Genomic DNA, 15,035 nt, shown 5'->3' with positions numbered 1-15,035 from the left:
GAGAAAAAAAAGCAATCGCTAAAACACCACTATAACAATAAAATACTATAAAATGGAAAGGCATACTACGCCTTAATTAGCTTGTAGAGCTCCTTGGCGTCGCTTTTGGGAAAGGACAGCAACTAGGAACCTAGCCACCTTCAGGGTCGTGTGGGTATCCTTGTCCTGCAAGATTTGGGCAAGGTGGAATTTTGGTGGGGTACCCTCTAGTTTCTGTATGATTGATCCCAACAAATTTGCCCGTAGCACATTAAACAAGGGGCAAGTGAACATAATGTGCTGGAGCGACTCCGGCGTCACCTTATCACATTCGCACACGGCGGGGGCTTGGCCCTTTGAGAACCTATATCTCAGGACATTGGAGGGAAAAACGTTAAACCTCGCTTTGGTGAAGGCCAGTCTATGTGCAACAGTCGAAAGGGAGGAGAGGTATGATGGAACGCAGTAAGTTAAAGTGATACCAATGTTCTGGGGCAAACAAACACCTCCCCCCAGCGTATAATTTCGCTGTAAATCGATGTCATCCAGTCTTTGGCGGGTCAGTCTCTGAGCAGTGATTTGGTCTAGTTTTAGGGAATCTGAGGGAGAGATTCCATAACTCAGGAGTTTGGCATGAATTCTACTAGTCCAAAGGCTAGAGAATTCATCTCGCCATAAGCATTGGGCAAGGTAATGGTTTGGTAATCTATGCCACAATGATAACCAGTAATTGAAGACTTGCTTCCACAGGCAAGTTTCTAGGGATGCGACCTTCAATTCTAGTCGCATGGCTGCGTTGCTTACGCACAGGGGGAGCATTAGGAGCCGACATAGGAATTGGGTTTGCAGAGTCTCAAGGGGAGCCAGATCTGTCATCACGGCCCAGAGCGGGGCAGCATAAGCAAGCACGGCAACCACTTTTGCCTTGAACACCTTTAGGGCCGAGGGAACATGCAAAGCTCCGTCCGAAAAGAAGAATCGGAGGAGCGCATATGACAAGGTTTTGGCCTTATTAAGTAGGTGTTGAATGTGAGCTTTCCACCCCAAATTGTATTGAAAAATAACTCCTAGGTATTGAAATTTTAGGACTTGCTCTATTTTTGCCCCACCAAGCTTCCATTTGTATAATCTCCGGCTTCTGGAGAAGATCAGGATCTTGGACTTGGCATGGTTGATGGTTAATTGATTGAGTTGACAATACGTGGCAAGTCAGGGTTGAGATATATAATTGCTCCTAAATGCCTGTTAACACGCACACAAGCACAGCTGCATGACCGCACAGACATACAGAAGCAAGTGCAGACCACTAATTTTTAACCTAAAAACATTTTGATTTGAAATTGGATGGGACGTATGATATGCAGGCTGGAAGAAGTTTATTTATTAAATCAAATAAATAAAAAGTACTCCATGATATAGCCAGTAAAACTTCATTATCCAAATTTCAATTAACCTAAATGTTATGCTAATTTTTTTGCAAAAAACATTCCAGAAAGTCTCCAAATTGGATTAGAAAGGATCTGAGAGTTAAGGCTTGGGGCACATTGAGATCCATGCTTTGCCTGCTCTCCTTTGACATCATAAGAGACGATCTTGCCAAGAGCTGGATGTCAGTGTGAAGAGAATCATCTCCAGGACCAAAACAAGTTGTCACATTTATTAATGAGTCACTGTTTGCTGTGGCCTCTCACACAATTTTAGGAACACCTCCAAAACATCCAGCCTCATGCTGAATTTTTAAGCCTTCCATTACAGTATGGGGGGGGGGGCTTCTTTCACAGCAGACACACACACAAAAATACCCATCCCTGTCTAACTATGTGCATTGAACCATTATTTGGCTGGCGAACTACATTGCAAAATTCAGAAGAGTGTGAATTTTGAAGGATGGCTTTGATTTGGTTCAGTGTATTATTTTGAAAGGTGAAAATTAGGTAAATTTGCCTTTAAATGTGAATGGAGTTGAATTTCTCCCTGACTCTACTTGTGATCTTTCTACTCACATTTATTCAGAAAGAAGCCTCACTGAGTTGTATGTGAGTAAGGTATTGGAGTGGACCCATTATAATTAGTAGACCTAAACTAGTGATGTCCATTAATGTCAATTAATCTGCTGTGAGTATGATTAACATTGAATACAACCCACTGTGTTCAGTGGGGTTTACACTTGAGCAACTGTGCATTAGAAAGTTCCTAGATGTGGATCATTGTCTTTAGAAGTCTCATAGTCTTCAAAACATGCACCACTTACATTCTTGTGGTGCTTCAATTTGACAAAAGACATTCCATAAATTAAGTAGGTCACATTTGTACTTATGTAAAATACAAAATAATCTCTTAAAGGTAAAGGGACCCCTGACCATTAGGTCTAGTCGCGGACTCTGGGGTTGTGGCGCTCATCTCACTTTATTGGCCGAGGGAGCCGGCGTACCGCTTCCAGGTCATGTGGCCAGCATGACTAAGCCGCCTCTGGAGAACCAGAGCAGCACACGGAAACGCCGTTTACTTACATCTAACCAAAACAAACGTGCCATTGCTAAGTGCCTTGAAAAAATAGGTTGCTTCTCTGATTCCTTAGTGTAGATCAGAATGCCTGTCTTCAGGTCTATACTGGCCTCTGATTGTAGAACAAGCTGTAGGTGGAATGGCAAAGATCAGAAAACATCGACTGTAATCTGTACTATAATACATGTGTCAGAGCCGCCCGAGGTCCCAGCTCACAAAGGACCAACGCTGCTTCGTTGTTAAGTACAAAAGTCTTTATTGAAGTTCAGTTTCACTTCCAGAGCCACAGCGCGCAGCTCTACGTCTCAACTGTCAGACCGCTGATGCTCCGTCTGAGTCTCCTCCCCCCAGACACCAATTTAAGACTCTCGCCTTACTCCACCTCTTCCTCTGTTCCTTCCGCCTCTGGTTCCGCCTGTCCGTTGGGGTCTCGCCCTTTCTAGACTCTTCTGACGCTGAATCCCCTGAGCCTTCCCCCTCCCTCCGGCGGGCTTTAGGAGCTGGTTCCCCATCCGGGTCTCCTGCTGTCCCCCGCGCCTGTACATTTGAACTTGGCGCGCGCGCCCAGCCAGTAACTTTCCTCCTGACCGTTTCACTGCTGCTGTCACTGCTTCCCCCTCTGGGGGGGCTAGCTGCAACTGACCTCCCCTCCATCGGAGGCGTGGTCAGCCCTGACTCACTTTCTCTCCCCGCTGGAGGAGACGCTGGCCCTGACACATGTGACTCTTCCCCCCCACTACGCTCTGGTGGGGAAACTGGTCCTGATCCCCCACTGCTGCTTTGGGGTTCCCCTCTGGCTCCTTGTTTCTGGTGTGTCCCCCCTGGGACCCCCCTTGCCCTGACCATCGGCGCCCCCTTCTGGGAATCTTCTGATTCGCTGGAGAAGCTCATGGAATCTCTCGGGCCACTGTCATACTCCCCTACGCTGCCCTCGGATTCTTCCCCTTCGCTCTCCATTTCCTCTCTCCCCTGTGCTCCTGCTCCTGAGCCCCTGACAACATGAGACAGAATTTTTAGACATGAAGAAATGACAGTGAAATGTAGTATTTGAAACTATAGTATTCAAGGGGATTATCCCCCCCCCCCCGTTTGGGGGAGCCAGGCAGACACATGGCAAAGGCTGATCTCAGGCTACATGGCTCATGCTTCAGCCTGCACAGTTGGATAGGACAAAACCTCAACGGTTAAAGGAAACTCCATTTTAATGTACAAAGCCTGCCTTTGCGCCCCACGGTGCATGTGTGATGACAAGCCTCTCTCTGAAGCTGTTACAAACATAGCCTCGGGTAACAAACGGCAATAAGTAACAGAAATATAGAGAGGTCTGTGCATTTAGAATTCAGCCTGCCGAGGTCCTTGCAGCTTACTTCTTAAACGGATCTCTTTTCCCAAAAGGAAAAGGATGGTTCTGGTTTTGGAAGAAAGATGCGTGTGCACAGGTCTGTAGTGCTGCAGACACAGAGAGCGCAGATGGGTGTTCCTCCCTGAAAGCAGTAAACACACAGCATTCTTTTGTTCCGTGATAAATTGCTGCTGCATTTGTGGTTATACATGTGTGAGTTAGGAGAATAAAAAAGGATTGGCTTCTACCTGTGATATCATGAACCTGTCATCTCACCCCAGTCTCCAAAAGAGTTGGCTATTCCCCCCACCCCACCCCGGCATGAGTCATAAGCACACTTACAAACATAGATGTGCCATTTAAAAACAATACTAAAATAAATGGTGGATAGGCTGCATGACTCACAAGGGGAAGACATGGTGCTGATTCAGCATTTGATTACCTACTGTGCTCATTACAAGTTGAAACTCCGGGGTTGGGGAGCACATTCAGCAATCAATGAACCCTCAGAAAACTTTTTTCTGACCTTCATCCACTCAATGGTTGTGGGAGGACAAGGGTTGCAGCAGGCCCAGCTTCGACACGCATGCATTCCTTTTAATGTATAACTGTACACGTAGAGAGCTCTCTCCATTCAGAAAAAGCAGAGATTTGATCATGCAGGAAAAAGCCTGGTGCTCCCAGCAGGCCTGCAAATGAATCCGCAGAGGTCAGAAGTGAAGACAGCATTTGCCATCCTGTTTTCACCTCCTCTGTGCTTCAGTGTAGGTCTAAATGGGGGTGGAGAAAGCTCTTGAAACTATGCCTCAGCCATCCAGAGTTCCTTTTGTTACCTCTCCCTTCCTTTATGACAGTTGTTCTCAACCTGTGGGTCCCCAGATGTTGTTGGACTACAACTCCCATCATCCCTGAGCTCTGGCCTTGCTAGCTAGGGATGATGGGAGTTGTAGTTCAACAACATCTGGGGACCCACAGGTTGAGAAAGGCTGCTTTATGACATGGGTAGCAAACTAAGGCCTGGAGCCCAGATCCAGCCCAATCGCCTGCTAAATCCGGCCCACGAACGGTCCAGGAATCAGCGTGTTTTTACATGAGTAGAATGTGTCCTTTTATTTAAAATGCATCTCTCAGTTATTTGTGGGGCCTGCCTGGTGTTTTTACATGAGTAGAATGTGTCCTTTTATTTAAAACGCATCTCTGGGGCATAGGAATTCGTTCATTTTTTCCCCTTCAAAATATAGCCTGGCCCCCCACAAGGTCTGAGGGCAGTGGACTGGCCCCCTGCTGAAAAAGTTTGCTGACCCCTGCTTTATGCTCATGTACTCACAACTCTGGTGACCAGCACACAGCGAACATACCAGAAGCACTTCTCATGTACGCACATCAGAGTTGGTGGCGCTGAATTCCACAAAGCATGGAGGGGAGACTTGGGTTTCCAACAGTTAGGGGACAGGCAGGGGACACAAGGGAATCATGACTGCCCACAGTTCCCTCATACCAGCTTGCTGTGCCTCTTATCAGTTTGGAGGATACGTCTCTCCTTCCTACTTGACAGCAAGCCTGTCCAGCTGGCGAGCCACCAGCCTGAATTCAATCTGTCAGGCATGGATTGCCATTCCTCCTTTTCCCCCATCTCCAAGGAGGTAAGAGATTTGTCAGAGCCTCGACTGGGCTGCATTAGTCAGCCCCAACTGTGCAGGCCCCACTCTCTGGTGTTTGAGCACAATGCACATCAGTACATCAGAATCAGCACATGACCACAAAGCATGCTTGCTGCATGAAGTATACCTTGATTCTAAGACAAACTTCCTATGGAAACATTTGATGAACAGGATTGGTTTAGATTTCATTTTTGACTTAGCTCTATTCATTCAAAGCAATTACCAAGAGGTGGCTTTCAAGTAAAAAAATACACTATTTTAAAAACACAGTTTAATAACAACTGCTCTAATTGTCTCTAGCACGAGCCCATTCCAGCTACTTGAAAGGCAAGGTAACCTCATCCCTGAAAACCATCCTATTAGTGAGGCTACCATTTCTTTAGTTATTTTCTGCTTGATAACCTCCTTCCCCAAAACCCTTAATTAGGTATCTTATCTAGCTCTGTGAAATCCAATACTGGTTAAGAGCTGGTTTTACAGCTGGTCAAATTAAAAAAAACAAACCAGCATGGTTGAATTTCAGAGGGAGCTTTAATGATCTCGTACAAATCCCTTCCTCCAATCTTGCTTTGTTCATTCAAGCGGGCTCCTTACATTTCTGCAAGTAAGCAAGGCTGATAGATTGCCTGAAGTAGCTCAGTAACCTCAGTAAGAGGACGCCCATCAGAAAGCAAAGGGGTTTGTATTCTTATCTCCAGTCTTTTGATTTCATTACACATATAGAGTGGTTGGGGTGCTAAACCTGTTCCTGCAATATATTGCAAGGGTATAAAGGTAAAGGTAAAGGGACCCCTGACCATTAGGTCCAGTCGTGACCGACTCTGGGGTTGTGGCGCTCATCTCTCTTTGTTGGCCGAGGGAGCCGGTGTACAGCTTCCGGGTCATGTGGCCAGCATGACTAAGCCACTTCTGGCGAACCAGAGCAGCGCACGGAAACGCCGTTTACCTTCCCGCCGTATTTATCTACTTGCACTCTGATGTGCTTTCTAACTGCTAGGTTGGCAGGAGCAGGGACCGAGTAATGGGAGCTCACCCCATCGCGGGGATTTGAACCGCTGATCTTCTGATTGGCAAGTCCTAGGCTCTGTGGTTTAACTCACAGCGCCACCCGCGTCCCTGTATTGCAAGGGTATAGTGCGTTTCAAATCAAACCTTTATTGTTACAGTCAGTGACCAGCATAAAAAAGCAAAACAAAAACACATAATCCAGATGTGTAATTTAAAGGAAAATAAAGTAAAGAAAAGAAGCATAGACTAAAGGAACTAAATCACCTATTCTTCCCTAAGTAACCTCTCCTTGTCACATGATCTCTGTCACATGATATCAACAGCTGGCTGCTCCGAGCTATAATGAACTCTTCGACTGCTCAGACATGTGTGGGAAGGAGGAGGGTATCTTGTGTGGTGTTAAGAGCACAACACAGATCTGGAGGCAAGTGCCAGAAGAGCCAAAATACTGCTTGCTCCTTTGTGGAAAGGGGCTTCAGAAATTTTTTTTTCTTTTTTTTTTAAAGAGATATTTATTGAAATTTTCAAAAAATAAAAAGAAAACAAAAAAAACAAAGAAAAAACACACACATATGATTACAGTCCTTTCTTTCAATAACATATTTCCTTGACTTCCCCACACCTCCCCTTCTTGTATTCCAATTCAATTTTTAGTTCAGCAAGTTCTTATCCCCAAATTTTACCTTCTTATATTTAAATCCTTTTAGTTAACCAATTTTAACATAAACCTCAGTCTTTATACATCAGTACTTATTCTTAATATCTTTTCTAAGATCGACCCCAATTCCCTTTCACGAGTTCCCCATTTTAATATAAGTAACAGAACAAAGTATATAAAAACAAAGTGTAATTGTACAGCCTTTGGATACCCAAAACCCCACTCCCTGCCTTTCCCGGTTTCAAGCTCCAAAAAATATCCATCAGTCTATCTGCTGTCAGCCTGGTGACCTCACATCCGAGGCTCTTAAGTCTCTCTCAAATCCTCTCTGCCGGTTTTTTTGGTAGTCCTTAATATTAAACACCAAATCTCGGAGAAGCTCTGACCCAATAAGGTCCATGCTTCTTCCAGCCAGACCTCCATATTTAAAATTGTAGTCCAAATCTTGTTTCTTACTTCTTTTAAGTCCAAATGTCCCAAAAACTCCAGCTTCCAGATTAGTCAGATTTGTAATCCATAAGTCTTCAGATCTCCACATGAGGAGATCTCTCCATTCCTCATTCTTCCATTCAAACCAGATTTTCATAATCTCATTCTTCTTTTCCTTTATATCCATCTTAGCAGGCCTCAGGCTCTCCTTAATCATCTGCGGCATTATAGCTCCTCCTTCCTTTCCCTCTAAATTATCATGTATCTCTTTCCCCACTTTCTCAAATTTCTCGGATTTTTTTTCATTGCAGAACTCTGCTTTATTACAGGAAGATTTATATATACAAAAGGATGCCACGCCATGTGTTTCCAGGGCAGCTGTGCCTGAGGACACAGATGAGGCATCATTATAAAGTTGAGGGAGCATCACCCAATGGATTTCTGACTTGGCATGCAAACGCTTATTTAGGCAGATCAGTGGGAACAGGGAACACCAGAGCTTCCCAAACTTTTCATGTTGATGACACACTTTTTAGACCTGCATCATTTCGGGACACACTAATTCAGTTTTACTGGAAAACCAGAGGTTAAACGAACCCCTGCAGCCCCTGGAGGAGCGTGGAGAGTGTTTGTGTGACACAACTACACACTGCAGCCAACACACAGTTTGGAAAGCTCTGGGGTACACCTTTGAATACATAAGAAGGGCTCTGCTGGAGCAGACCAATTGCCAAGCATCCTGTAGCCCACAGCAGCCAACCAGACTGTCGGAATCTCCGCTCGGCCAAGCTGATAAAGCTCATTTTCCTCCGGCCGAGTCTTTCGGAATCGCCTCCAACGTGATTAATGACCTGAGCCTTTGATGAGGCCTCAGGCACATTCCTATCCAGCAGAGAATCAAAACAGCATGCGGAAGTGATGAGATTTATGGCTACATTGCAAAGAATTTTATTTTACTAACTACGCAGACAAAAAACACACCCTCTCTCTGTGAGAGCAGAGAGCAACTGAACAACAAAGGAACAAAGGAACAGGAAACCACTAACGTCACATCCGTCTCCCGTGAGACTTCCAACAGTATGGAATGTGTGGAATGTAAACAGAGTCTTGTGACTCCAAAGCACTCCTCAGTGGCAAACAGAAACTAACACAGACGCCCCTCAGAAGCCCACAAACAGGGCGTGAAAGGCAATAGTCCTGTCGTGCTGTTAATCCCCAGCACCTGGCACCGACAAAGGCATACTGTCTCAGAAATCTAGTGGATGCATATAGCCATAATGATTCGTGGCCATTGGTGGCTTTTTGCCCACATGAAATTGTCTGATCCCCTCTTAAAAAGCATCTTTTGCCTGCCCTGGCTCTCTAATAACTCTCCCCATTAGTGCAGATGAAAGGTCCCACTTCCATCCATCAGATGCATATTCTCATATGGCAGCAGCTTCTTATGTGAATCCCAGTGGATTACTAATCAAGGGGCATGGCTGTCTTTGGAAAAGGGAAAATGGGAGAGGGAAGCTGCTAGTTGCCAAAGCTTCTTTATTCCATAAATTAAATGTTGGGGTGAACAGCAGTTCAGTGGTAGAGCATGTGATTTGCATGCAGATGATCCTCAGTTTAATCCCTGGCACCTGCAGTTTAAAGGATCTAGCAGCAGCTGCTAGGAAGTACCTCTGCCTGAGACCTTGGCAAACACAGCCGGCCCTACCATTAGGCAAAGTGAGATTATCATCTCAGGCAGCAAACGCCAGGGAGGGGGAGACAGAAGCAGCCCTCAGCTGTTGCTTCTAAGCCCCTCCAGGTATTTCCCTGTTGCCACATGGCCTGCCCTGCCCTGCCCTGCCCCAGGCTGGCCTGCTGTCTCAGGTGCAGCAAAAGGATGCTATACTCTCAAAAGTGTACAGTGCAATCATCTTCTGTATGTGGAATGAGGAGATGCCACCTTTATATCTTTTGCCTCAGGCAGCAAAATGTGTTGGGCTGGCCCTGCTGGAGAACCACTGGCAATCAAAGCATACAGTTCTGGGTTAGATGGAGAAATAATCTGGAACCAGTGTGCCAGGCCTCACCCCCTAAGCAAGACAGAGGGTTTTTAAGCTGTCCAGCATGTTTACAGGGATCTGGGAGGCTCTTGGGAGGCTCCTTCGGAGCCCAGTAAGCAAGGCAGAGAGCTTAAAAGCTCTTTCCATGCTGGGAAAACCCTGCACAAAAAGAGCTTTTAATCTCTCCACCTTCCATGCATTTAATGTGTGTGATTTCAACTGGCCAGTCCTCAGCTGCATAAAAGTTGAAACTGCACGTGTTAAACATGTGTACATTGTGAGTTATCCGCACTCTTTGGTCGTGCTGCTAAGAGATACTTAACAGACCTGGCTTGAGGCGTTCCTGGCTGGAAGCATTAAGTTAATGGCATTAACTTTAGGAATTTCTTTTTCTACAGAACCCCAGCTTAGAGATGTGAAACCACAGGCTTGGGAGGGAGACACCCCAAGAGGGCATCCAGACTGATAGATGCACACCCCAAATCCTGTAACAAAGCAACCATTCTTCTTCAGGGGCAACAATTGCACGAAGTCACACAAAAGCAAAAGTTTGCCTGGCTGAATTAGTGTATTGACATTGCCCCTGAGGAAGATGATAGCTCAAATCTAAAAGTGCACAGGATTATAGGATCAATAACTTACAGAGCCCAGTGGCTCCTTCCGTGCCCCTCACACCCTCCCCGTCCTTCCTGATCCAGAGACAGTCACACAGAACAAAAAAATGTGCGAAGAACAATCCTTTGCCATGGCCCCAGAGATGGTATACAGATGTGCCTTTGATGGATGAGAGTCTTTCTTCTGTACTGTGCAGGAGTGATGAGGATTAGCCATAGGTACACCCTGTTCCAACTGAAAGATGTAACTCAAGAAGCACAGTGCATGGGATTTACAGAATCAATACCTGATCATGACCAGATGCTTCTTCTCTCTTTTGTGTCAGTAGACTCTACTGCTAAGAAGCCTTCCCTCTTTTTTCTTCTATTTCTGGATCAGGACCATGATATATTAGACCGCAGTTCCACACACACTTATCTGGAAGTAAGCCCCATTGAACTCAGGTGGGCTTACCTCTGAATATTTTTATTTTATTTTATTTATTATCATCATTATTATTCATTTCATTTTTATACTGCTTTATATCTTAAGAACGCGTGTGGCGCTGTGGGTAAAACCTCAGCGCCTAGGACTTGCCGATCGTATGGTCGGCGGTTCGAAACCCCACGGCGGGGTGAGCTCCCGTCTTTCGGTCCCAGCTCCTGCCCACCTAGCAGTTCGAAAGCACCCCTAAGTGCAAGTAGATAAATAGGTACCGCTTTATAGCGGGAAGGTAAACGGCGTTTCCATGTGCTGCGCTGGTGCTGGCTCGCCAGAGCAGCTTCGTCACACTGGCCACGTGACCCGGAAGTGTCTGCGGACAGCGCTGGCTCCCGGCCTCTTAAGTGAGATGAGCGTACAACCCTAGAGTCGGACACGACTGGCCCGTACGGGCAGGGGTACCTTTACCTTTTATATCTTAAGAAAAAGCCTCAGAGTGGTTTACAACACATTAAAACATCAAATAAAACAACCCAGAACAAACATTACTGAACAAAGTCAAATATAAGGTATACATTCAAAACAACATAATTAACGGGAAACTAAAATATTACCTTAAGGATTTCAAAATAAAACATTACAAAGGAGGGCAACCAAAGTAGGCACGTTTAATGCAGCAAAATCAACAACAGAAAATTATCTTAAAGATTTCAAAAGAAATCATGACCAAAAGAAGTTAAATAGAAAATGCACATTTAAAACAGCATAATTAGCAAGAGAATAAAATATTATCATAGGCATATAATATATCTGCTGGCAATCCTGCCAGTGGTGGTTCATGGCAGGCAACAGCTGTGGAAGCTCAGGCTCAATGACTTGGGTCTGCACTAAGAGACAGCCAAGCTGCTCTCTGACCTTTTCAGCAGCCTGCGCTTTTGTAGCTGGAGTCAGTCTGGGCCCCGCCCACCCAGGCCAGGTAAAAAGGCCTGCAGGGCAGGGAGCTTATTAACGTTTATTTTTAAAAGTTGCTATCCATTCCTGCCCTTTAAGATACTCTGAATGCAGATATGATAAACTAAGGTATGCTGCCCAAGTACATCTGTTCTTAACATCACATCTGCAGCGACTAGATGTTCTAGGATTGAAGAAAGAGGGACGAAGTTAAAAACTGGATCACCTGGGCTATATTTTTTACTGTAAAATCTAATATTGTATTCATTTTTTACAACTATGTACAACTATGAAGCCAATTGCAAATCAAATCATGGTTACAGCAATGCATAACTTTTCCCATAAGACACAGGGTTGTGTTTTGAGAGGCAATTATGATTTGCAGACAAGGAGCTCTTTTTCTCAGCTGAGCTGTAGTGTATTCTTTTAGAAAATAAAGAGAAAGTAAACCATCCCATTGGGGGGGGGGGACCAGACGTAGGCCTGTGGATTCTGCACAGTTGTATTAAGACTGGAGGTTTGTGAAGTACTGTAAGGCTGAGACCTGTTTGAGCTTTGCGGGAGGTCACTTGGATGCATGGAAACTATTGATATTCTGTAATTAAATTATTTCTGTTCCTCTGACAGGGACAAACGCTAAACATGGACTGCGCTGCAAGGCATGCAAGCTGAGCATTCACCACAGATGTGCAGAGAGCATTGGACAGCAGCGCTGCATGGGCAAACTGGTAAGGCAGTAACTGGATAATTTTATATATATATATATATATATATATATATATATATATATATATATGGCAGTAATTGGATCAAACACAGCCACAAACCAGACTGGGCAAGAGATATGGCCCAGCAGGTCCCACCTAATGTCTTGGCTGAATTGAAGAAGCACACAGTGCTTAGAAAAAGATAATCTATCAAGAAACTTATTCTAGGCACAGATTCAAAAATCATACTCCGAACATGCCAACTCTGAGAAATATAGACTCTTACAGGCTCAGTTAAACAAGAGTTGTTGCTTTTCAGACAGTGCTACAGCAGAGGATGGCTTCAGGACTGGGCATTGTTGGACATTTGCCAAGGCCCATATTTCTATAGCGGGCTCACTGCTTATCCCATAGTCTCCAACTGCCCCCCCAAATGCTGGGACCCATAGCTTCTCACTTTGTCATGCAGAGTCCCAGATTCCCAAATGCAAGCCTTTCCTACCGCCAACGGCCAAAAAAACCCCCTCAAATCTTTCTCCATCTTTTCATTAATTGCTCCTTCCATCTCTTGGCCAGGGAAAGAGCAAAGCAGCAACCTACTTTGGGTTCTTGTTTGCACAGTCTTGCAAAGCTGCTCAGCATGGTCTGCTCTGTGTCCAAACCTCTTAGATCCCTGTCCCTATTTCTTTGCATTCTTCCATTGCCAGTTTCATTTGGGAACCTGAAGTGTCACTGAGCCGCCACCCACCCCTGTGTGTAGCAAGCATCCTCTTTGGCTTCTGCTTTGAGAGAGATGCAGAGATCTGATCCTATAGCTTGGCTCTCTCTGTGGCTTAAAATGAACCAGACTAGATTCCTAGAGAGGAAGGGGGTTTGAGGAGATGGGGAGGGGTCCTCCAGAGCAAAAACACCTCCCTTCAAAACCCCTTCCTGCCTGGCTACTCCTGTGGATGGGGAAAATGGCATTTATCTCTCCCATGAGCTAAACTGATGGCACCTTCTGAAATCCCATTTTGTCTCCCCATTTTGTGCATTTGGGTGCAGCTGATCCATCCAGGATTCACCACACCAGAGAGTGGTTTTTGCTGGCAGAAAAGAAACACCTACTGCTTATACAGGGTATCTGCTTTGCATAATTAGCACCTAGTTAGTCAGATCTAATTTATTTGCTTTATAGCCTTAGACAACAAGTGAAGCATTTTTATACACTAGGCTTTTAAATCTTCTAATTCTGGCTGGTCTTTTTTTATTAGCTGCTTTGTATTTCTGGGTTATTAATGATGTTTTATTGGCACGATTGAGCATAAAAGCTTGCCACCCCAACCCACCCCCACAAAAGAGGACATCTACCAGGAAGGGGAAGCCTTCAAAATATTTCCAATTAAAAATGAAACATACTTCCCCTCAGTATGAATGCTAAAGTACAAAAAATAATTTATATATTCTTATGATCTGGATCCCATGCAGATCCAGCAACAGGAAGGAATTTACTCTGTTCAGTTTCAGCTTTGCAGTAAAAAGTAAAGTTGCCCCTGTAATGCAGGAATAGAGAACATGTCACTGCTGTTGAACTCCAACTCCCATCATCACGATTGACTCTGTTGGTTGGGACTGATGGGAATTTGAGTCCACCAACCTTGGGAGGCCCATAGGCTCCCGACTTCTGCACTAAAGAATTAGCAGATACAGTGGTAGCTCGGGTTACAGGCGCTTCAGTTTACAGACTCCGCTAATCCAGAAATGGTACCTCGGGTTAAGAACTTTGCTTCAGGATGAGAACAGAAATTGCAGTCTGGTGGCGTGGCAGCAGCAGGAGGCCCCATTAGCTAAAGTGGCACCTCAGGTTAAGAACAATTTCAGGTTAAGAATGGACCTCCAGAACGAATTAAGTTCTTAACCCAAGGTACCACTGTATACCATATTACTGTAGCTTCATTGTACGTCCGCTGAACCTAGCAACCCCATTGAACTGAATGGGTCGTGATTGCCTTATATTCATTCTCTCTCTCGCTCTCTCGTTTGCTCACTCTCTAGCCCAAAGGTTTTCGCCGTTACTACAGCTCTCCGCTACTCATTCATGAGCAGTTTGGCTGCATCAAAGAAGTAATGCCTATTGGTAAGTTCAGATAGAGTCTTGTTTCATTATTGGTCCCCACCCCCCAATTCTGCAAGTTGTAATAATAATAATAATAATAATAATAATAATAATAATAATAATAATAATAATTTATTTATACCCCGCCCATCTGGCTGGACTTCCCCAGCCACTCTGGGCAGCTTCCAAAAAAATATTAAAATACTGTAATACATCAAAGATTAAACGCTTCCCTAAACAGGTTCCCTCTTGGAGTACAAAAACTCCACAAGGTTAGCACTAGCAAACATCATTTCATTCCACAGAGCAAGAGTGGGGAATACCGTATTTTTCGCTCTATAAGACGCACCAGACCACAAGACGCACCTAGTTTTTGGAGGAGGAAAACAAGAAAAAAAATACTCTGAATCTCAGAAGCCAGAACAGCAAGAGGGATCGCTGCGCAGTGAAAGCAGCAATCCCTCTTGCTGTTCTGGCTTCTGGGATAGCTGCGCAGCCTGCATTCGCTCCATAAGATGCACACACATTTCTCCTTACTTTTTAGGAGGGAAAAAGTGAGTCTTATAGAGCAAAAAATACGGTAATCATTTTCAGTCTCTCCAAGACAACCTTCATTGGAGGCCACA

General features: G+C 44.9%; 1 protein-coding gene across 1 annotated transcript in view; it reads left to right on the top strand.

The window, feature by feature from the left end:
- Window positions 1–15,035, top strand: part of STAC (SH3 and cysteine rich domain) — an 86,167-nt gene that overhangs the window by 44,580 nt on the left and 26,552 nt on the right. The window contains exons 3-4 of the mRNA XM_083578168.1: window positions 12,235–12,335; window positions 14,349–14,430. Coding sequence (XP_083434294.1) covers window positions 12,235–12,335; window positions 14,349–14,430 — 183 coding nt within the window. The remainder of the gene's footprint in view (window positions 1–12,234; window positions 12,336–14,348; window positions 14,431–15,035) is intronic.

This window comes from Podarcis filfolensis, assembly GCF_964270895.1.
Source record: "Podarcis filfolensis genome assembly, chromosome: 12".
NCBI lineage: Eukaryota > Metazoa > Chordata > Lepidosauria > Squamata > Lacertidae > Podarcis > Podarcis filfolensis.
The sequence above is the reverse complement of the archived record's forward strand: the minus strand, read 5'-3'. Positions and strand labels throughout refer to the sequence as shown.